This window comes from Mustela putorius, unplaced genomic scaffold, assembly GCF_011764305.1.
Source record: "Mustela putorius furo isolate JIRA1106 unplaced genomic scaffold, ASM1176430v1.1 tig00003834_pilon_pilon_pilon, whole genome shotgun sequence".
NCBI lineage: Eukaryota > Metazoa > Chordata > Mammalia > Carnivora > Mustelidae > Mustela > Mustela putorius.
Genome location: NW_025421987.1, coordinates 27,271,144 through 27,294,772, shown reverse-complemented (window position 1 = coordinate 27,294,772; position 23,629 = coordinate 27,271,144). Strand labels below are relative to the sequence as shown.

The 23,629-nt window shown below is 37.6% G+C and overlaps 1 protein-coding gene across 42 annotated transcripts in view; it reads left to right on the top strand.

Moving 5' to 3' along the window:
- Positions 1-23,629, top strand: part of LOC101691019 (ABI family member 3 binding protein) — a 248,767-nt gene that overhangs the window by 175,295 nt on the left and 49,843 nt on the right. For 29 of the 42 annotated variants that reach the window (XM_013045552.2, XM_013045541.2, XM_013045542.2 and 26 more), the window contains 6 exons: positions 1,340-1,414; positions 8,068-8,127; positions 14,085-14,132; positions 14,985-15,065; positions 17,150-17,224; positions 23,058-23,123. In XM_013045552.2, coding sequence (XP_012901006.1) covers positions 1,340-1,414; positions 8,068-8,127; positions 14,085-14,132; positions 14,985-15,065; positions 17,150-17,224; positions 23,058-23,123 — 405 coding nt within the window. The remainder of the gene's footprint in view (positions 1-1,339; positions 1,415-8,067; positions 8,128-14,084; positions 14,133-14,984; positions 15,066-17,149; positions 17,225-23,057; positions 23,124-23,629) is intronic. The other 13 variants (XM_045088261.1, XM_013045540.2, XM_045088263.1 and 10 more) reach the window with 3 other exon arrangements.

The following is a 23,629-nucleotide window of genomic DNA, read 5'->3' as shown; positions in this document are numbered from 1 at the left end:
TCCACTACTTTTCTCAGAATGATATTTCACAATCGGGCATACCACCTTTCTTCCTGTTTATGCTTAGATGGCAAGATTTAAATCTGTATTTGGCATTTAAGGTCAAAGTGGAATAAAAAGTTTGGTACAAATCATCAAGAGTATTTTTGCCATTGAATAAAGGCTTGATTTTTAGATTCCTATGTTCATAGGTAATAGTCAACAACCCAATTAATTTTATACCTAGAAATCTTATAACCATCAAAACTCTGGGTGCTTCTGGCTTGCATGAGGCAAACAATATGAGCAATGTGGGCAAACAATATCAAAATATACTCAGATGTCAAATTTGTCAAACTTGTAAAAATCAGTGTCAAATTTATAAAAGTCTTGTAGAAGTGGAAAAAAAATTATTATAGTCCTATAGTTTTCACATCATTTTGACATTGCATATTTAATTCTCCCAGCCACCCTTTGGGTTAGGACAGGTTTATTCACCTAAAAGATAAGAAACAAGTTAAAATGTGACCTCAGTGCTTGGATCCAGAAATCCCAACTCTTTGGAACTAGTGCTCATGTCTAGACCTTAGCACTTAGCTCCAGTCTCATCTCTATACTTAATTACTGTGTAACCTCAGGCAGACTGTCACTAACCCAAACCATTAAAGTGGAGCTCATAATTCCTTTCTTCCCTCATTATGGTAAGGATCAAAGAGCATAGTTCTTCTAAAACCACTTTTGAAATTGTAAAATGAGCTATAAATAAATTAGACTTTTTTTTCCTGGTATCTGTTATATTAACAACTCATTACTCCAAAGAAACAGTTGTGGGAAGACCATTTTAGTTTATGAACTTGCTCATTTAAGGATTTATGTGGGGCCTCAGAATTTTAGGGGGTGTAGAATGTAAGCCTGCCTACTCTGGCCCCTCCTGCTTCCCTTTCTGCTGTTGCCTGAACTGACTTTAAGCTTGTTTTATGCATGCTTCATTGCCTTCTACTCTGACTTGACTAAGTTCATCTTCATAGAAAGACATGAGACTGGGTTTGAGGAGTCAAGCAAACATCCAGAGAGAAAGAACACATCTGCATTAATTTGTTATTGCTTAAAAAAAATAAAAATAAAATAATTATCTCTTCTGAAAAGATTTAAAAAATAAATCCTCCATCTTACCCTTATGCTTAGTCATATTTTGTGGTTTCTCAGACATCATTTTTCTAAAAGCATCTGGAATTCTGAGAAATGTTCAGAGCTTAAAGTTTATTTTTCTATCTAGTTCCCATTTCAGTACTTTTCTTTTTAAGTCAGGACTGGGAGATGCTGAAACAAAATGACTCATGATCTAAGTTCTCTCTTTCAGCTCACGAGGTGTCCCAGCCTATTACTTCAAAGCCAAAAGCATCACCAAGTCCAGAAGTATCATATACTCTGCCTGGTAAATGATTTATTTCATGTTTAAACCAAATTCATTCCCCTGTCACACTCTGCTGCATGACACCTGAGAGCTGATAGGTGTAAGGGCAATATTTCACTCATGTTCTGACACCATGTTGAATCACCCATGATATGACCATCTCAGAGGTTCCATAGGTTATCTATTTGCTTGTATAATAAGTTACTGATTCAATCAAATGTCAGAGAATTATGCCAAGGGTAGACATTTTCTTTATAACTAAACTTCTCATATTTTCTGTCTTATAAAAATAAACCTACCAATGTTAACTATACTATGTTCAAATGGTTCACCAAAATAAGATAAAATAATTTCAGGGTTTTTTCCCATAAAAAAGTGATAAAATGTTTTGCAAACAGAGAAAGTGATGTTTATCCATTATCTTTGATTCCATAATTTTACACTACCTAGCACTGAGGGGTTTTCTCGGTCAATTTCTACTTTATCAGTTCATGTAGCAACAACTTAGGTTGAGAAATAAGAAATTTCACATACATAAAAAATTTGTTTAGCTACAAATCTGTCTCTTGCCTATCATCTGAGAAGGACTTTTGTCCATTTATAGGGAGAATAATTTTATATTGGTGGGAGTAGTTGGTGTGGGAACTACAAGGACCCAGATATTTCCTGAGCTTTGCCACCAATGTTCTAGATCCTCAGTGACTTTAGGAAGCCACTGTAAGAGGAACAGTTCTCTCACCAAACAAAGCCAATTTTTATCTAAGGTATCTGGAAAAGGCTATAATTTTTTCTTTCTTTTTAATGGTCCAATTATTATAAATTTCTACATGCTCCTACAAGCCTACAGAACATTCCTAGAACCAAAGGATTTCTAAGCTGCAGCATGAAATGATGGCATTTTGGAAGCAAGGCTGAATTCACTTGCTGTAAATGTTTTCCAGACTTGCAAGCGGGGTTACCACTGCTATTGTAAGATAGTCTGGTTGTTGCAGGTGGCAGTAGGCCAGAGAGAGGCTCCTTTGCTCTGAAGTCTAGAATGTCAATTTGCACCACTAAATGCAAGAGCCAGTATTATAAACAGCAACAAGAAAAAAGTTGATCTTCCCACTTGCAAAAGGTCAACTTCTCATTTTCATTTGCAGGGGAAAAAATGTCCCAGAAATTGAGTCATTGATGATCACCATAGTAGGTTTGAGTGTTTTGTGTGCTTTTCCCTTTTGTTAGAGTAATACTGTTCTAATGTGACTTAATATCCTTAAACCATATTGAATACTAAACTCTATCTAATTATTAAATATTTTTCTTTTTAAATATCCAATATTTGTCTTAATTTCACCTTATTTTTTCACAGAAATTTGAACCTTAAGTTTGAGCACTTGAATACTGGCACAAACTACCCCGTGGTGCCTCCATTGGGCTTATTCTGTTGACTCTCCAGTTCCGCATGTTCATTTAGGGTCCCATCTCTAAACCTGGTTCTCATCCCACCATTTATTCATCAGGGGCTCCCCTGCTGTTCCAGGGGTGTGGTGTCTATAAGAATAACCTTTGGTTTTTCTCACGAGTGTTCAAACAGACTAGGTTCTCTTGGGTTCAGTTTCTGGGTCATATCTAGATGCAGGTTTGCCTCCTAATGAACCCAAGACCTTGTTTACCAGCTCCTATAGGTTCTATATCAGAAAGCAGAGGAGAACTTACACATAGGTTTAATATGTACTGGCATCCTAGAGAAATAGATGCTCTGTAAAAGTCTAAAAATGTCAAATGTAATGCTGAAATCAAGACAGTTATATTTTATCACAAGGTTTATCTCAAAATTTAATCTGAGAAGTATCAGAAGTAACAAACTTGAATTTTTCGATCTGTATCCATTAAGTCAGTCTAGGACTGGCCACACAGATCTTCCATTCTATAGATTCCTAGATGTAGCACAAGTCTCATCCACTTAGGCTTTTAAAAAATGTCTTGCAGCCACTCAGTTGAATTCTCTCTATACCATTTAATGAAGAATCTAGACAAATTGAGCCCACATGCCATGTCCAGAACCAACACAGAACTGGATTTTCTTAAGATCTGCCTCGGGAATGATTTCAAATTCAGAGCAAGGACTTACCCTGATACCTGGCTCAACAGAGCTATGCTTTCTTTGTAGATATATTTCTAAACAAAGAGCTCTCGGCCTCATGGTGACTCTTATGTCCCACTGGTATCTGGATATACCTCAGTCATTGGAAGTGAACCAGACAAATTTTGGCAAGTTATGCAATCCTCACAAATGTTATATGTGACTACTTTCTGGTAAATTCCAGTTCACAGGGACACTTAAGCATTTTCACTGTTAGGAAATGAAGGAAGAATGCTGAAATGCCTTTAGAAATAGAATCACTTGGATGTAGGCAAGGAGTCTTGCTATGGAGAGGATGATACTGTTGCTTCTAGCTTGGGCAAGTAGTAGGTGACGATGCCACTACCTAAGGCAGAGAACACAGTGGCGAATAAGCACTTGTGTTTGTGCATACTGGGTTTGGAGGGCCAGGAGGACTTCAAAGTGGGAATGTCCAACTGGTGGTCAAAATGTATTTAGAGATTTCTAAACTGAAAATAAGGGTTATAGGTGTGGGAGTCACTTGTCTACATCAAGCAGGTTATTAAATTTTGTGTGTGAATGACATCACCCAAAAGAAAGTATAGACTGAGAAGTTAGAGATCAAAGACTTGGGGGACACAGTTATATTTAGGAAATGGATAGGGGATGAGAAGCCAGCAGAAGTTGCTACCAGAAATATAGAAGAGTATCAGGAAGAAGGGCTTCTGGAGGTAAGGCAGGGAAGCGTGGTCCACAATGACAGTTTGAAAGGAATCAGAGGAGATTCTGGACTTGGCAGTGCAGATCCAGAAACCCATATCCAAAACCTGTGGGCCTATTAAAATCCAGCAGTTTTAGGTTTTAGAAAGGCAAAACAGAACATACACCAAATATATTACTATGTCAGCAGTAGGAGGAATGAATAGTTGTACCACACCAGATGAGTAAAAAGTGTTAATCGCCTTAGTCAGGTCTAGTCAGGTTTTTTGACCTATTTAGTGAAGAAAAAGGCTGTTTTTGGAGCCTTTGGACTTGAGAGCTATGGATAAAGCACTGTGGACCTCCTGTTGCAGGAGGTCATTGAAGAGGAAGCCAGACCACAGCAGATGAAGATACAATTGAGAGACCAGAAGCAAAGGCAGATGAAGTTTTTTGATTATAGGAATGAGAGCAAGGGAAGGGTGGTTTGAAAGGGAAGGCATATCAAGGAAATGATTATTATTTTTAGGATGTTGGAGCATTTGGACTGTTTTATAGGCAAAGAGAGAGGAAATCATAGGTACGGACTAATGGAGAAACATGTAATAGAAATAATGGAAGGTAAAGGCTCTGGAAGAAGGGGTGGCCCAATGGCACAGCTAAAGTGCAGAGAGTGGTCTCCACACAGATGGAGACATGCTTCCTGCTAGACGGTACCTAAAGGTACAAGGTTAGAATAAAGACCAGAGAATTCAGAGATTAAAATGGTGTACAGCCCATGTGTATTACTTTTCCAAGACCATCAGTCTCTTTGTAGATAACTGTGGAAGTAAATCTCATTGAAAACATATTCCAGGGTGCCTGGGTGGCTCAGTCAGTTAAGTGTCTGCCTTCTGCCCAGGTCACGATCCCAGGGTCCTGGGATTGAGCCCCATGTTAGGCTCCCTGCTCAAGAGGGATTCTGCTTCTTCCTCTCTCTCTGCCCCTCTCCCCAGCTTGTTCTCTCACTCTGTCTTTCTCTCTCAAATAAATAAAATATTTTTAAAAAGAGAACTTCATATTCCACCATCCTTATCAGAGAATAACAGATTAATTTCTCTCATCTATTCTAGCAAAACATTCATGTTCATTCATTTACATTTGTCCAGATTAGACATTTCCATTCATAAATGTCTTAGTTGAATTTTTCTTTGGATTGGTGCACTTTATTAAAAAGGAGAGTAATATAATTGGTGAATATAAACGGTAAGTTGGCTAATATGATTGAGTATGAGATATATAATACCAGTATTATATATTAATTATACATAGTTATTATAAAAATATTCTTATAAGGAAATCAAAACTACCTTCTCATATAAATTGTCATTATTAATACACAAAATTTCTCCCCACATGGAAGATTTAGCTTTTAGAAATCATGCTTTCGTTCAATTTAATATCTGAAGGAATGCTACACAGGAAAAAAGCAAAAAAGTTTCACTTCTTGGAGCTGCTGTTGACCGAGTAAGAGGATGATTCATATCCCTTTCCTGTGATATTTCTCTTTCTTTCCTTTCCACTGATTTCACCTGCTTTAGAAAGTCTGCAGTGACAGTTTATTAAATCATCACTTCATGGTTAAAAAGTGCCAATTGCAGCAGCAGGAATCCACATTACCCTGGCCTACATTCCACAGTAAACGAAAGCAGGCAGCAAGTAATGTATTTACAGTACAGAGGATTTATTGGTAGCACATTTTTTTCTCTGCCTCTCCTTAATCCAGCTCCTGTCTGTATAGCTAAGAACTGTAGCCTTTTAGGGTATTTAAAAACCACAGGCTGCTTTGTATGGCCATGATCTTCACACAGACAAATCAAAGTCTTTCACCTTCCAGATAAACATTTAGTTTGATTTACAACTGGGAATTTCCCATATTTTACCCTTTGAATCCCCAAAAACACTACCTAGCAAAGGTCAAATGTTCACTATTGTGGTAAGTTTTCTCTAATTTTTGTGGACCACTCATCTTTTTGAAGTTGTTTTTTTTTAATTCAAATTTTCGGGGTGTCTGGGTGGCTCAGTGGGTTAAGCCTCTGCCTTCAAATCAGGTCATGATCCTGGAGTCCCAGGATCGAGTCCCACATCAGGCTCCCAGCTCCATGGGGAGTCTGCTTCTCCCTCTGACCTCCCCTCTCATGCTCCCTCACTTTGTCTCTCTCTCTCAAATAAATAAATAAAATCTTTTTAAAAAATTCAAATTCTCAAGTTTCTGTACAACTTTTAGCTCATAAAAGTTCTAATTGAATCAAGATCCTACTCTCTGTACCACATTCCACAATTATAACTTCAATGGGACTTAGAGGCCTAGACTAAGAATACTTGTGAAATGCAAGTTAAATATGATCTCCAAAAGCAGTACAAAGAGAATGTCAGTTCTTTATAAACTACACTCTACACTAGTGGGTACAGTGTGTTTGGTTACCTCATGGTGCAAATCTTTCCTTGTGTTTTTCTGAAGTAGAATTCTAGCATGAACCCCAATTTTTCCCCAGCATCATTTAAGATGCAAGAAAATTACAATGTCTACCAAAGAGATTCTGGTACTTGTCACAACTTCACTGAAGTAGGAAAACCTTTCAGCAAGTGATTTGGACTGATAAAGACCTCTTTATGGGGAAACTGAGCCAAGGAAACACTTTACCTTGTTCTTGGAAGGAGACTTTGTCATAGAAAACTGGTGCTAATAATAGGCAACTTACCCTGGTATTTTCCTCAGATTTCCTAAGGCATCAGATTTTCAGCCTACTGTTTTGTTTTACCAAAATTCTAAAAATGTACTGGGTATCAGGGACCTACTATAAGTAGGTCTCTTTCAGCTGACATTTTTGTCCCTAGTTGTCATACTCTTATCTGTCAGGAGGCCCTGAAATGTAAGGTACTGGAAGCCACATCACTAAGAATGACAAAAATGGCAACATTGATCTAGCATTTACTATGTTACAAGCACTTTCATAAACTTTACATGTGGTAGCTTCTAATGATGGGTAGATTCCTCTTGCTCCATTTCCTCCCCCAGAATAACTATGAGTACCTTTTAGAGTAAAGTTTTGTTCTCTGCTTACATATTCAAGAATTTGCCTTTCTTGCTGTCTTTGTTTTTTTTTTTTAATTAAATTTATTTATTTTCAGCATAACAGTATTCATTATTTTTTCATCCCACCCAGTGCTCCATGCCCTCAATAATACCCACCACCTGGTACCCCAACCTCCCACCCACCCCCCGCCACTTCAAACCCCTCAGACTGTTTTTCAGAGTCCATAGTCTCTCATGATTCACTTCCCCTTCCAATTTCCCCTAACTCCCTTCTCTCTAACTCCCCATGCTGTCTTTCTTGATTTATAGGCCATTTACATGTACTTTATCTAGGATAATACATTTTCTTTTCCTCTCAGTGGACTTTTAGTATGAATATCAAATGGTAACTAACCACCTCAAGCAAAAACTAACTTTTTCCTTCTTTTTTTTTTAAGACTTGATTTTTCAAGTAATCTGTAAACCCAATATGGATCTTGAGCCTACAACCCTGTGATTGAGAGTCACATGCTTTACTGACTTGAGTCACCTTCTTGTGTTTAATGCCATTACTTATTTCCTCTTCCCTGCCCCCCTCCCAAGAGAGGATTCATAAAGAACTGGAACCAAATTTATTTAATTGTCCTCAGAACCACCTTTAACAGTGACTTTTTTCATTTTGAATAAAACAGTCATCTTCTTGGCTTTACTTTTTAGCCATTGTGAAAATACCTTTGCTTTATTCATGTTTTCCAGGATACTCTATCCGTGGGTTGGGTTTCACTCCAGATGTGGCATTTAAAGTACAGTGTTTGATAATCTTTTTTCTTTCAGTTCCAAGAGATGTGCTCCTTCCCCCTAAACCAGACCCTGAAGTCTCTCAGAGCGAACCTGGTAAATAAATTATTCTCTTTTCCCAGTTAGGAAGTATGTTTTTTGAAAAATGTTCTTGAGATAAATACATTTTTAATCATTGTGATATGGAAGAAGTTTAGAGAAAATTATGGATATAGAATGTATATTTTCTTTTTGTGAAGATTTAATCTTATAAACTGCATGAATTTTTTCATTTTCATTATCATTTTATTCCTTATGCTCCACAAGTAAGTGAAACCATATGATAATTGACTCTCTCTGCTTATCTTTTTTTGCTGAGCATAATCTCCTCCAGTACTGTCCATGTTAATACAAAAGTTGGATACTCATCCTTTCTGATGGAGGCATAATACTCCATTGTATGTATGGACCATATCTTCTTTATCTACTCCTCTGTTGAAGGACATCTTGGCTCTTTCCACAGTTTGGCAATTGTGGCCATTGCTGCTGTGAACATTGGGGTACAGAGGGCCCTTCTTTTCACTACATCTGTATCTTTGGGGTAAATACCAAGTAGCACAATTGCAGGGTCATAGGATAGTTCTATTTTTAATTTCTTAAGGAATTTGTTTTCCAAAGTGGCTGTACCAACTTGCATTCCCACCAACGGTGTAAGAGGGTTCCCCTTTCTCCACATCCCTTCCAACACTTGTTTACCATCTTGTTAATTTGGCCATTCTAACTGGTGTGAAGTGGTATCTCAACATGGTTTTGATTTGAATATCCCTGATGGCTAATGATGATGAACATTTTTTCATGTGTCCATTAGCCATTTATATGTCTTCTTTGGAGAAGTGTCTGTTCATGTCTTCTGCCCATTTTTTGACACGATTATCTGTTTTCTGAGTGTTGAGTTTGAGGAATTCTTTATAGATTTGGATATCAGCCCTTTGTCTGTAGTGTCATTTGCAAATATCTTCTCCCATTCCATGGGTTGCCTCTTTATTCTGTTGACTATTTCCTGTGCTGTGCAAAGTTTTGATCTTTATGAAGTCCCAAAAGTTCATTTTTGCTTTTGTTTCCTTTGCCTTTGGAGAATGTCTTGAAAGAAGTTGCTATGGACGATGTCAAAGAAGTTACTTCCTATGTTCTCCTCTAGGATTTTGAGAGATTCAGACCTCACATTGAGGTATTTTATCAATTTTATCTTCGTGTACGGTGTAAGAGATGGTCAAGTTTCATTCTTCTACACAGAGCTGTCCAATTTTCCCAGCACCATTTATTGAAGAGACTGGCTTTTTTCCACTGGATATTTTTTCCTGCTTTGTTGAAGAAGATTTGACCATAGAGTTGTGGGTCCATGTCTGGACTCTACTCTGTTCCACTGGCCTATGTGTCTGTTTTTGTGCCAGTGCCATGCTGTCTTGGTGATCACAGCTTTGTAGTAAAGCTTGAAATCAGGCAACATGATGCTCCCAGTTTTGTTTTTCTTTTTCAAAATTTTCTTAGCAATTCGGGGTCTTTCCTGCTTCCATATAAATTTTGGGATTGTTTGTTCCAGCACTTTGAAAAATGTTGGTGGAATTTTGATCCAGATGGCATTGGAAGTATAGATTGCTCTGGGAAGCATAGACATTTTAACACTGCTTATTCTTCCAGTCCATGAGTATGGAATGCTTTTCCATCTTTTTGTGTCTTCTTCATTTCTTTCGTGAGTGTTCTGTAGTTTCTCAAGTACAGATCCTTTACCTCTTTGGTTAGGTTTATTCCAAGGTATCTTATGGTTCTTGGTGCTATAGTTAATGGAATCGATTCTCTAATTTCTATTTCTGTATTTTCCTTGTTAGTGTATAAGAAAGCAACTGATTTCTGTACATTAATTTTGTATCCTGCCACATTACTGAATTGCTATATGAGTTCTAGTAGTTTGGGGTGGAGTCTTTTGAGTTTTCCATATAAAGTATCATGTCATCCACAAAGAGAGAGTTTAACAACTTCTTTGCCAATTTGATTTCTTTTTGTTGGCTGATTGATGTTTCTAGAACTTCTAGTACTATGTGGAACAACAGTGGTGAGAGTGGGCATCCTTGTTGTGTTTCTGATCTCAAAGAGAAGGCTGTCAGCTTTTCCCCATTGAGAATGATATTCACTGTGTGTTCTTCATAGATAGATTTTATGAAATTGAGGAATGTTACCTCTATCCCTATACTTTGAAGAGTTTTAATCAAGAAAGGATGCAGTATTTTGTCAAATGCTTTTCTGCACTAATTCAGAGAACCATGTGTTTCTTCTGTATTCTCTTATTGATTTTTTCTATCACATTGATTGATTTGTGAATGTTGAACCACCCTTGAATCCCAGAGATAAATCCCACCTGGTCATGGTGGGATTATCTTTTTAATGTACTGTTGGATCCTATGAGCAAGGATCTTGTTGAGAATCTTGGCATCCATATTCATCAGGGATATTGGTCTGAATTTCTCCTTTTTGATGAGGGTCTTTGCCTAGTTTGGGGATCAGGGTAATGCTGTCTTCCTAAAACGAGTCCAGAAGTTTTCCTTCTGTTTCTTTTTTTTTAAGATTTTATTTATTTATTTGACAGACAGAGATCACAAATAGGCAGAGAGGCAGGCAGAGAGAAAGAGAGGGGATGCAGGCTCCCCACTGAGCAGAGAGCCTGATGCAGGGCTCGATCCCAGGACCCTGGGATCATGACCTGAGCTGAAGGCAGAGGCTTTAACGCACTGAGCCACCCAGTGCCCCTGTTTCCATTTTTTGAAACAGCTTCAGGAGAATAGGTATTATTTCTTCTTTGAATGTTTGGTAGAACTCCCCAGGGAATCCATCAGGTCCTGAGCTCTTGTTTTTTGGGGGAGGTTTTTGATCACTGTTTCAATCTTGTTACTAGATATTGGTCTATTCAGGTTGTCAGTTTCTTCCTGTTTCAGTCTTAGAAGTTTATAGGTTTCCAGAAATGCATCCGTTTCTTCCAGGTTGCTTAACTTATTGGCATATAACTATTGATAATAATTTCTGATGATTGTTTCTATTTCCTTGGTGTTAGTAGTGATCTTTCCCCTTTCTCTCATAATTTTATTAATTTGGGTCCTCTCTCTTTTCTTTTGGATTAGTTTGGCCAGTGGTTTATTGATTTTATTGATTCTTTGAAAGAACCAGCTTCTAGTTTTGTTGATGTGTTCTACTGTATCTCTAGTTTCTGACTCATTGATCTCTGCTCTAATCTTGATTATTTCTCTTCTTGTGCATGGGGATGGCTTAATTTGTTATTGATTTTCCAGTTCTTTAAGGTGTAAAGAGAGTTGGTGTATTTGGGATTTTTCAATTTTTTTGAGTGAGACTTGGATGGCTATGTATTTCCCCCTTAGGAATGCCTTTGCCATACTGCATAGGTTTTGGACCAATGTGTTTTCATTCTCATTGGTTTTCATGAATTGTTTAAGTTCTTCTTTGATTTCCTAGTTGATCTTAACATTCTTGAGCAGGATGGTCTTTAGCTTCTAAGTATTTGAATTCCTTCCAAACTTTTTCTTTTAGTTGAGTTCCAGTTTCGAAGCATTGTGGTCTGAGAACATGCAGGGAATAATCTCAGTCTTTTGGTATCAGTTGAGCTCTGATTTGTGGCCCAGTATATGGTCTATTCTGGAGACAGTTCCATATGTGCTCCAGAAGAATGAATATTCTGTTATTTTAGGGTGGAATGTTCTGTATATATCTATGAGATCCATCTGGTCCAATGTGTCATTCAATGCTTTTATTTCTTCATTGATTTTCTGCTTGGATGATCTGTCTGTTATTGAGAGTGGCATGTTAAGATCCCCTACAATTAATGTATTCATATCAATATGACTCTTTATTTTGAGTAACAGTTGGCTTATGTAGTTGGCTGCTCCCATGTTGGGGGCATAAATATTTACAATTGTTAGATCTTCTTGGTGGATAGATCCTTTAAGAATGATGTAGTGTCCTTCTTTATCTCTTACTACAGTCTTTAGCTTAAAATCTAATTTATCTGATAATGAGAATGACTACCCCAGCTTTCTTTTGGGCCCATTGGCATGAAAGATGGTTCTCCATCCTTTCATTTTCAGTCTGAGTGTATCTTTAGGTTCCAAATTGTAGACAGCATATGGACAGGTCCCCTCATTTTATCCAATCTGCAACCCCGTGCCATTTTATGGGAGCATTTAGGCTGTTCACATTGAGAATGATTATTGAATGATATGTTTTTATTAAAATCATGTTGCCTGTGAAGTCCTTGTTTCTATAGATTGTCTCTTTAGATTCCTGTTCTGTGTCACTCTTGGGTTCTTCCTTCTTTTATAGAACTTCCCTTAACATTTCTTGTAGTGCTGGCTTGGTGGTCACATACTCTTTTAAACCTTGCTGGTCTTGGAAATTCTTTATCTCTCCATCCATTCTGAATGTCAGCCTTGCTAGATGAAGTATATTCTTGGCTGCATATTCTTCTCATTTAGTGTCCTGAATATGTCTTGCCAGCCCTTTCTGGCTTGCCAGGTTTCTGTGGACAGGTCTGATGTTATTCTGATGGTACTTCCTCTGTACATAAGGAATCTCTTCCCCCTAGCTGCCCTTAAGACCTCCTGTCTGAAATTATGATTCATGAATTTCACAATTAAGTGTCTGGTTGTCTTTCTAGACTTGTTGATCTTAGGGGGTGTCCATTCTGCCTCTAGGACACTAAAACTTGTTCCATTCCTCAGATTAAGGAAATTTTCATCCAGAATTTGTCCAACTATATCTTCTAGTCTTCTCTCTTTCTCCATCCCCTCAGGTATCCCAATAATCCTGACATTGAAATGTCATTTATTTCCCTAATTCTGTTCTCATGGCTTCTACACTGTTTGTTCCAAGCCTCCTCCTGATCCTTCTTTTCTATCAGTTTGTCTTCTAGATCACTAATTTGATCTTCTGCCTCAGTTACCAAGCTGATAGAGTATTTAGATTAGATTAGATTGGATCTCATTGATAGCATTTTTAACTTCTGCCAGACTGGCTCTCACTTCCGCCCTTAGAGATTCTATGTTGTCACTAACGGTCTTCTCCAACCTAGCCATTGCTTGGATAATTGCAACACCTTTCTGACATACTGTTTATGTCCATATCCAATAGTTCTCTGGCAGAGGGCACAGTCTCTGAGTTTTTCCTCTGTTGGGTGTTCCTCCTCCTAGTCATTTTGGTGAGAGGTGGTTGAGGGGATGTATAGCTGAATATATCGACCACAATCCAGGCAAGGTGCACCCCAAAGCAGAGCCCAAGAGCACGGTGGCCCAGGCATGAGTGGCGCCTGCCTGCGGTTGTGGCACCAGCACGCTTGGCCAGGCCAGTCCCACCCCCGGCATGCTGTGAGTTCCATGGGTGCCTGGACAGCCTGGCTCATGTCTCTGGCTCATGGCTCCCGTTCGTGGCTTCACCTTGTGGTTCCCACTCCCTCTCTGGCTGTGCTCTCTGAGACCTTTGAAGTTTTAGCTGAATTTTCCTAAGTGTCATCTAATATGTAGAATTTTCTTATATTTATTATGATTCTTCGAGAAAGTTTAAATGTTCAAATAGAAGCATAAATACATGATACACTCTAGTTCCATCCATGTTGTCGCAAATGGCAAGATTTCATATGATCTCCCTGATATGAGGAAGTGGTGATGCAACATGGCGGCTTAAGTGGGTAGAAGAAGAATCAATGAAACAAGATGGAATGGGGAGGGAGACAAACCATAAGTGACTCTTAATCTCACAAAACAAACTGAGGGTTGCTGGGGGGAGGGGGTTTGGGAGAAGGGGGTGGGATTATGGACATTGGGCAGGGTATGTGCTTTGGTGAGTGCTGTGAAGTGTGTAAACCTGGTGATTCACAGACCCGTACCCCTGGGGATAAAAATATATGTTTATAAAAAAATAAAAAAATTTTAAAAAAGAAGCATAAATACAGAAGTGATGTTTACTTTACCAAGTAGTAATTTTCATAAATATATTTCCTTGATTTGCTTTTGGCCTAGTTCTGCAACCCGTTACCTTTAGACTTGACCTACCAGAGACAACAATAGGTAATGGTTTTCCTCTACAAACCACCTCTAATTGTTTTCTTTGCTATGGTCCAATTGCAGGTCTTTCTCAATTTGTCATATTGAATCATCATCTCTTCTCAATCCACCTCATCATCTCATTCTCATTACTCTTGCTCTTTGCAAAATACAATAGCAATGTCTTCACTGTTCTAAAGACCAACTTCACTGTTCTGAAGACCAACTTAAGACCACTTCTTACTGAGTTCATTTGTATCTACTTCATTTACTTCCATGTTCAGAATGAGTCCACATGCTCATGCCCATCTAGTTAACATTTTCTGCATGTTTAATGGTTCTCAGCTATAGTGCTACAACACACTAGCACATGACAAGTTAGGAAAGGTTCTGACAAGTAATTATTTTTAATGTTGATCAAAATACTAAACTTTTCCAATGGTTTACTTTTAAAAATAAACTTGAGGAGACTTCAGATGACCACTGCAATAATGAATATTTTCACTCACTTTTGTAACCATGTATGTTCTCTTGAATGTGAGGGAGAAAGAGACTTGTGGTTGACAGACAAGGACTGTTTCTAACTTATACCCCATCTTAACCAGGGATGGTCATGAAGTGTGTCAAGCCCAAGAATGTTATTTCTTATCTGTCCTGGTGGGAGGGAGAAAAAAAAATAAAAAACAGTTGAGGACCATTATTCTTATATTCCACAGTCATTTTCCTGAAGGTTCTGTGTACATCTAACTTTCTTCTTCATGACCCATTTCATGTTTTCCTTTATCTGTGTCAAATGAAGGAATCTCATGTAATATTCTGGTCTGGTGCTGGCTTTTGCATCTACAGATTGACAACACTCATGCTTTTCTTTTGCAGCTCCTTTAGAGACACGAGGCAGCCCTTTTATACCCATGATTTCACCAAGTACTGGTGAAGAGGAACTGCAGACTACTCTGGGTAAATTTAGTTTTCATATTTCAGCCCAATAAGGACCTATCTTTCAGGGATTGCTTTTGAAGTAGCTATGTGTACATTGTGTATATCAATGATTCTAAACAATAGAGGGTCTCTTTTTTTACCATTATAAAAAAATCCATTCACTTGATTCTTTTACATTAACCATATATTTGTCCTTCTAATATTTATGCTGGTTTTCAATTGAAAATGAGAATATTTTAAAATATCTCAACAAAACTTTAGCTGTTCAAAGAGAGGAATGTTCCCAAAGTGTATCAGTGCAATACTTTTTGTTGCTTTTTTCCCATATTTGAAACCACCTTTGGGAAGAAAAATTTCATTCTCAATTTATTGAGTATTTTATGGGTGTTGAGTGAAATGTTAAACAATGGGAGTTCCAAAAAAGAAACTGTTTTTAAGGGGGAGTCCTTTCTCTGGAGAGCTCAGCATCTAATATGAAGAAACAGGATTAGTGATAATAGTGCTTTTTCATTGTCCCCCAGTGCACTATGTGTAATGTTTTCATTTAAATCCCACAATGCTGAGATAGATTCTATTACTTGCCCCATTTTATAGATTAGAGAATTGAGGCATAAAGAGAATTAAAAATTGGGCTAAGTCACACAGCTAATGTCAGAGCTGAATTGGAACCTGGATACTCAGTCACCAGAGCTCCTGGGATTCACCTCAATGCTATACAAATGAGTGTGGTAGAGAAATGAGCAACATGTTAAAGAAGCCAAATACTGGGTGCATCAGGGGAGGAGGCAACATTTACACCAGATTTTCAAGCTGGAGTGAGAGTTGAAGTTAAACATGTGAAGGGTTCTTTCGGGTTAAAGACAGATGGGAGAGAGGCATTTCAGAGAATGGTGTTCAGGCTAATATGATGAGCATGTGACTCTCCTGGAGAAATAAGGATGGTGCCTCTGGAAGGTTAGTGGGCGTGAGTGAGCCATGCTTTCAGTTCAGTACCAAACTTTCACAGCATGGAAAACCCCGGTTTGCCTGACCCTAGATTGAAAATGAATCAGAAAACAAGAATTCCCAGCTTGTGTTTGTTGATTCCTTTGCCCTGTCCACAATACATCTAACATGGCTGTGTTTATTTAAATCTGTGGTCTTATTTTCCTCCCTTCATCCCTTTTAAAATAAATCTGTCCTGTGTGTGTGTGTACTGAAATGAAGTTACTGATCATATTTCAAAGTGAAATCCCTTTTAAAGGAACAAATTTAAAACTGAGCAAACACACCCTAATTCTCAAATATTCATCTATTCTAGCCATATCCACAAAGTGAACATCATACATGACCGCAAAGTCAAAAGTACTTTTCAAGAACCATTGCTAGATTTGTTATGTAGCTTCTACACCCTATTTATTTTAGTGTACCTTGGTTTATTGAAGCAAGAGCCATCGCCTGCCAATAGTCACAAGTATATCTGTTACGAGCAGAATCCATATTATAAACCAGGGCAGGAAAAAAAAGACAACAGTGTATTCTATGCCCCAAGTACTTTCTTGGACACAAGGTGTGGTAAAGTGGCAAAGTAATTTCTGTGTCTATATGATGCTGTGATGACTTCAAGAAAATATGGAAGTAGAAGTAGTGCCACACTTAGTTTTCTTATTTTGCCAGAAAAATGTCAATAAACTTTGACTCTCACATCACATAAATAGAAGACTATTTATTCTTATACAGTATAAATGCACCTGTTTTCATACCATGTATTTCTTTTCACATAAATAACTTATGGAGTTTATGACATGGGAGGCATGAAGACAGTAATATATAAAAACAGTTGCGAGGCACAGTTTGGAATGACCAAGTCCAGGATCATGAAACAGTAATTGCGAACTTAAAGTTTTTGGAAATCCTTACAATAATCATTAAAAGAATAGGGCAAGAAGATAGCATATATAATAAATGAATTATTAAAATATACCTTTAACCTTGAAATTTTGTGATGACAAGGCATACTTATAAATGTAATTTCCACTGGGGCAGAAAGAAATGTGGGGTTTTTTGATATGTTCATGATGATAATTACTGAAAGCCACCAATCTTACTGTGTTTTTCCCCAGAAGAGACCGACCACTCCACTCAGAAATTCTTCACAACTAAGATTCCACTAACAACTGAATTGGTGACAACTCAGGGTAATGCTATATCCCCACTTCTGTATAGTAAACTATTTATTTTCATTTTTAATGAGGAAAGAAATTTTCTTTTCAGAATGTCTGTTTTCATCACAGTGAATTAATATAGGTGCAGAATATCAGCTGAATAAGAATATTTATATGTACACCGCTTGAATGTAGGAAAGATAGTTTATTTAGTTAGAACGTTGCTTTTGAATGTAGGGTTGACCATGTGATACTGAGAACTAAGAATGAAAGCCTCCTCCCACCATGCTTTTTTAGTTTGTTTAATCTTCATTTGTTTCATTTTCCACATCTGATAAATAAGAATCCATATTAGCTTTTTTAATTCCCCATTCTTCTCCTTCTCCCCATCCTTCCTGTGCTCTCTCTCTGCCTCCCTCTGGCCCATCTCCTCTATTACATAAGCACATTGATACTGTAGCCTGAGGAAGGAAACTAGTAAGGAGAAGAATCGGTTTTTTAAGACAACTTATATTTAAATATCAAAGGAAGGTTTGGGGGCTATTTCCTTTTATTTCTTCCTTTCTACTTCTTGGGAAACGAACTTGCCTACACAAAGTTCTATCTCCATGTTCTCAGGAGTCTATTCTTTATATATTTTTCTATCCTACTTAGGTTATAACCAGCTGTGGATGTCTGGTATTTTGGATTTTTTTTTCTTTCTGTTCTAAATGATCCCTTTTGTTCACCTCTACATCTTTCATATGGCAGGTTGCCCAAAAGACAAAAGTAAACTTTTGTTTAAGAACTTGGAAAACACATTGATTTTATTTATTGTCAGTTATAATTAGTGGAGAATATTTGGTATAAGAAATTTGAAGTAAGAAAAATTATTAAAAAATCTGATTTTAAGATATTTTATAATAAGTAGAGCAGTACATATTCTAAATAAAGATGACTAGAACACTTTATGGCATAGCATAGTTCTTATAAATGTTCTCAATCTTCTTTTACTAGTTTGGTTTCATTTTTATTATGTTTTAAACATTTATTACTTACCTTATTACCCTCCTATTTATTAACTTTCTATTTATTTATGCATCCACACAGAAGAAACCTAACATAATGACAGCCCTCCCACGTCCTCATGACCAGTTCCAGTATTAACAACAGATGGTCAATCATGTCGCATCCATAACACATCCTCACTTTTGTAGGCTTATTTTTATGTTTTTGCTTAATAGAAGCAATTAATGTCTTACTTTATAGAAGGTAGTTGGATTCTTATAATGAAATACATTGTTTTTGTAGCAAAATATGTAAACATTTATAATAAGCAACATAAAAAAGACTATTCAGTTCAGGTTATGTTGCCAGATGAAGAAAGGTTACAGCTTTTTAAAGCTTTATAGATTTCAGAATTGAGAATAAAAGATTAAAGTCCTATTTTTTCCTTGCTTTGTTTTTTTTTTTTTAAACTTCAATGGGAATGTCAGTACTGTATCACCATTACTAGTGTATGTGGAATTTTTATCAAATTATTTCTAGAACATGGTTCTACCACATAGGAATTTCATGGCTGAAGGGGTGTATATCCAGGATCTGATATCATTATATGAAATGTCCTAACATATTTATACAAGGTCCTGTATGTTCTGAGGATCATTAGCTTGAGCCTAAATTGTGCCACCTTAGGGTTCCTACTTTTCAAGGCTTGGACCAAGAATCTTTTTTTTCTTTCTAAATTTTTTATTTTTTATAAATATATATTTTTATCCCCAGGGGTACAGGTCTGTGAATCACCAGGTTTACACACTTCACAGCACTCACCAAAGCACATACCCTGCCCAATGTCCATAATCCCACCCCCTTCTCCCAAACCCCCTCCCCCCAGCAACCCTCAGTTTGTTTTGTGAGATTAAGAGTCACTTATGGTTTGTCTCCCTCCCAATCCCATCTTGTTTCATTGATTCTTCTCCTACCCACTTAAGCCGCCATGTCGCATCACCACTTCCTCATATCAGGGAGATCATATGATAGTTGTCTTTCTCTGCTTGATTTATTTCACTAAGCATGATACGCTCTAGTTCCATCCATGTTGTCGCAAATGGCAAGATTTCATTTCTTTTGATGGCTGCATAGTATTCCATTGTGTATATATACCACGACCTCAGCCGCAGCAACATCTTCCTAGGAACAACGCCAAAGGCAAGGGAAGCAAGGGCAAAAATGAACTATTGGGATTTCATCAAGATCAAAAGCTTTTGCACAGCAAAGGAAACAGTTAACAAAATCAAAAGACAACTGACAGAATGGGAGAAGATATTTGCAAATGACATATCAGATAAAGGACTAGTGTCCAGAATCTATAAAGAACTTAGCAAACTCAACACCCAAAGAACAAATAATCCAATCAAGAAATGGGCAGAGGACATGAACAGACATTTCTGCAAAGAAGACATTCAGATGGCCAACAGACACATGAAAAAGTGCTCCATATCACTCGGCATCAAGGAAATACAAATCAAAACCACAATGAGATATCACCTCACACCAGTCAGAATGGCTAAAATCAACAACTCAGGAAATGACAGATGCTAGCGAGGATGCGGAGAAAGGGGAACCCTCCTACACTGTTGGTGGGAATGCAAGCTGGTGCAACCTCTCTGGAAAACAGCATGGAGGTTCCTCAAAATGTTGAAAATAGAACTGCCCTATGACCCAGCAATTGCACTATTGGGTATTTACCCTAAAGATGCAAACGTAGTGATCCAAAGGGGCACGTGCACCCAAATGTTTATAGCAGCAATGTCCACAATAGCCAAACTATGGAAAGAACCTAGATGTCCATCAACAGATGAATGGATCAAGAAGATGTGGCATATATACACAATGGACCAAGAATCTTTTAAAGTGAACTCACCAGGCCTTCTCTGATATGAGGCGACAAAGAACACCCTAGGAAAGAACCTATCATAAGGACGGGAATAGCATTCACCATCTGGTCCAGCCCCATAGTCCCGCTTTATCATCAGGGCCCACTTTCACAAAGCCATGCTGTGCATCACTAGGGTCACCCTCATAAAACCTATGAAAGTGTGCCTGAGCTCTGTGGAAGAGGTAGTCAATCAACTGTTTTATCATATTGTATTTTTAACATCATGCATTAGAGGCATAAGACAGCACATGGCATTTTGAGAAATGTGCTGGGGGGTGAAATGGTTGCTCATGGTCTTTACACTCTCCCCATGCATGGACCAACACCTGTGTGGCTCTTTGATCTCCCAACCTCCACGATGAGACCCAGGGCCTCCAAAAAAACTTTGTGTCAAAAACCGACAGCATGAGCCTGCTAGTAGAATCTCCAACCGCATTTCTCTGTGACACCCTTGCTCCTTTGCCTGCTGAGACAATTCCCTGCAGCACGCGGTAACCAAAACCCTGAAATACTCATGCTCTTCCTTGCCTTTCTCAAACTGTAATAGAAACTCACTTGACTAGAGATATTTTGGGTACCCTGTTTATTTTACTTATTTCCACTCCCTTGTCCCTGTCCTCTCCCACCCCAGGGAAAGTTATGTCTTCCTTACCCTCTCTCTGTGCTGGGCAGAACACGACACCTTCAAGGTATTTCTCCTATAATCCTATTTGTTTAGTTTTGATATTAACTTCATATAGTATTTCTTAATGCTCTTCTTAAATAGATTTTTATAAAACTAGGTACAAAAGCATCCTTTTTTTTTTATTTAATTTCTTTTCAGTGTAACAGAATTCATTGCTTATACACCATACCCAGTGCTCCATGCAATACATGTCCTCCATAATACCCTCCACCTGGCTCCCCCAACCTCACACCCCTGCCCCTTCAAAACCCTCAGATTGTTTTTCAGAGTCCATAGTTTTCTCATGTTCATCTCCCCTTCCAATTTCCCCCAACTCCCTTCTCCTCTCCATCTCCCTATGTCCTCCATGTTATTTGTTATGCTCCAGAAATAAGTGAAACCATATGATAATTGACTCTCTCTGCTTGACTTATTTCACTCAGCATAATCTCTTCCAGTCCCATCCATGTTGATACAAAAGTTGGGTATTCATCCTCATATAGTATTTCTTAGTGCTCTTCTTAAATAGATTTTTATAAAACTAGGCACAAAAGCATCCTTTAAAATTATTAGTCATTAAAAACTATGTGGATGTATGTTCACAAAGCTCCTTTTCTTTTCCTTTTTTTCTTTCAGTTTAAAATTAAAACCCTAGAGCAGTTTTCTCAAGGCCATGTGTTATTTAGTGATAAACTCTATGAGTAACTCACAGTCTAAACTGAAGTTATATTCCAGCACTGGTCTGAAAAAGTCTGTCTAGATTTGAGTAAAGATTGTGGGGAAAAAAATAAAGCAAAAATTCTGATCCTAGGACTTTGAACCACCAAGTGTAGTCCTGATTGTTTCTGTGTTCTGCTTTATATACCTTTCCTGCCTAAAGTTTAAAAATTAGTATTTGTCCAAGAAGAAGACTAATAAGAATCATGATCCTTGTATTTCTTTGAGCTAAAACATTTTAACATTGAAGAAATTAAGATGAAAAACTGAAATAGATTCAATTCTCAGGTAAGCCTACCACTATCAAAGAGAATTTTGAAGAAAAACATTTGCAAATCATCATGACACCATTTGAGGGTGTGATGAGAATTAATTTTTTTATAACATCAGTGCCTCTACTCACTCTAGCTGCAACACTTTGAAAGGCCCACGATAAACCTACAAGGAACTTCAGTATGTGTCTGCTGTTTTTGGCTTGAAATATGGCAAAATTCTGCTCATCCGTCTTCACACTGGAAGCTTATAAATGAGCTGCATTATAATCTATTTCACAGGTGTATTTTTTTAAGTTGGTAGGAAAGGCATTGCTGATTTATGATTATATAAATACCCACTTAAGATGTGAACAAAATCATCAAAACGATGTAATCTACTTACATAGTTTGCAAGAAACATTTTTTCCAGTCTTAGCTAAAGCATTACCAGGAGGGTGGTGTTAAGGAGGCAGTGTGGTATGTCGAGGGCGAGGAGAGGAGGGAAGGGAAGAGGGGGGAATTCCAGGATGAAAGTACACTTTAAAACCTTGGGAAGTAAAAGGATTTCAGCTTAGTTTCTCATGAGTTTGCCTGCTACAATGGTCGTTCATTTTTAAAATTTATTCAGCAAGTCTTCCTTAGGAGTCCTCACCATTGCAGGCCCTGAACAACAGGACCAGGAAATGAGAAGGTGGTGTGTTGCTTCCAGGACTTGCCCCAGTTTCTTGCTCCTTGCTCATCCTCTCTTGATAGGCAGAACAACAAAGATCATTGTCTCCCATTCCTAAAGCTTTAATGGATAGGACTCTGAGTATTCATTTCAGGGTTATGAGCTAGGACAGTTTGATAGAGACCACCATCCCTATTCTTTTAACCTACCTAAAAATACTTTTTTAATTTTTGAGATTACCTGTCTTCTTGGGCAAAATAATGTTCCACTGTGACTTCCTAATTGAGAGATGTGGATGGATGGATGGATGGATGGATGGATGGATGGCTAGTTGGCTTATATGTTTACGATGTTAACAACCATTGCGTAAAATAAAATACCTTTGAGAAAGATGGACTAAATGAAGACTAATCCTTGACACACAATACAAATGACTTAGCTCACTTTGTGCCTTTATTTCCAGTCATGAATATGTATGCTTGCTTTATTTTCCCTTTAGCAGCAATGCTGTAGTGCATAATTGCAGGTTTCAAAACATCCTTTCTACTTCCATGCAAAGTGTATGAGTTGCTAGTCCCTAGGATGCTAACTCCCCATTTAATGGAAAGTTGGTGATTAAATACAAAGCCTTTCCTCTGTTTCAGCACCACACAGATTGTATACTACTCCTGTGAGGCCCAGAATACCGGACAAAACACACATCAGACCCAGTAAGTTGTTTCTCTTTCCGATGACCTAAATAATCAGCACACCTGAGAAGGTATAAAATGTGTCGAAATAGTAGCACACACCAACGGAGGGATATATCTCTCTAAATGGCAATAAAGAATGTGCAGAAATTCAGATCCTTGTGGAGAGGTAATAATGATTCTATGGTAATGATAAAGTGTGACTAAGGTTTTTAAGGATGACCAGATATAAAGACTCCCATGGAAATTTATCAATAGAGAAGTATTTTTAGAATAGCATCTGTGTGTAAATCTCACACATACTCCTTCAGTTTTCCATGGCAATTATAGGAAAAGAATTAGAGTTAGCTATTCAGATATTACTAGCTCTCAAATAATATTTAAGAAGAGATGGTCTATTCTAGTATAAAAGATGCTTGTTCTGGGAGAACATATTTCCTTGATTCCTTCAGACATATACATATGCATGTGTATATGCACACATAGACACATATTTTATAAGTAATATACAGTAAAAATGATAATCA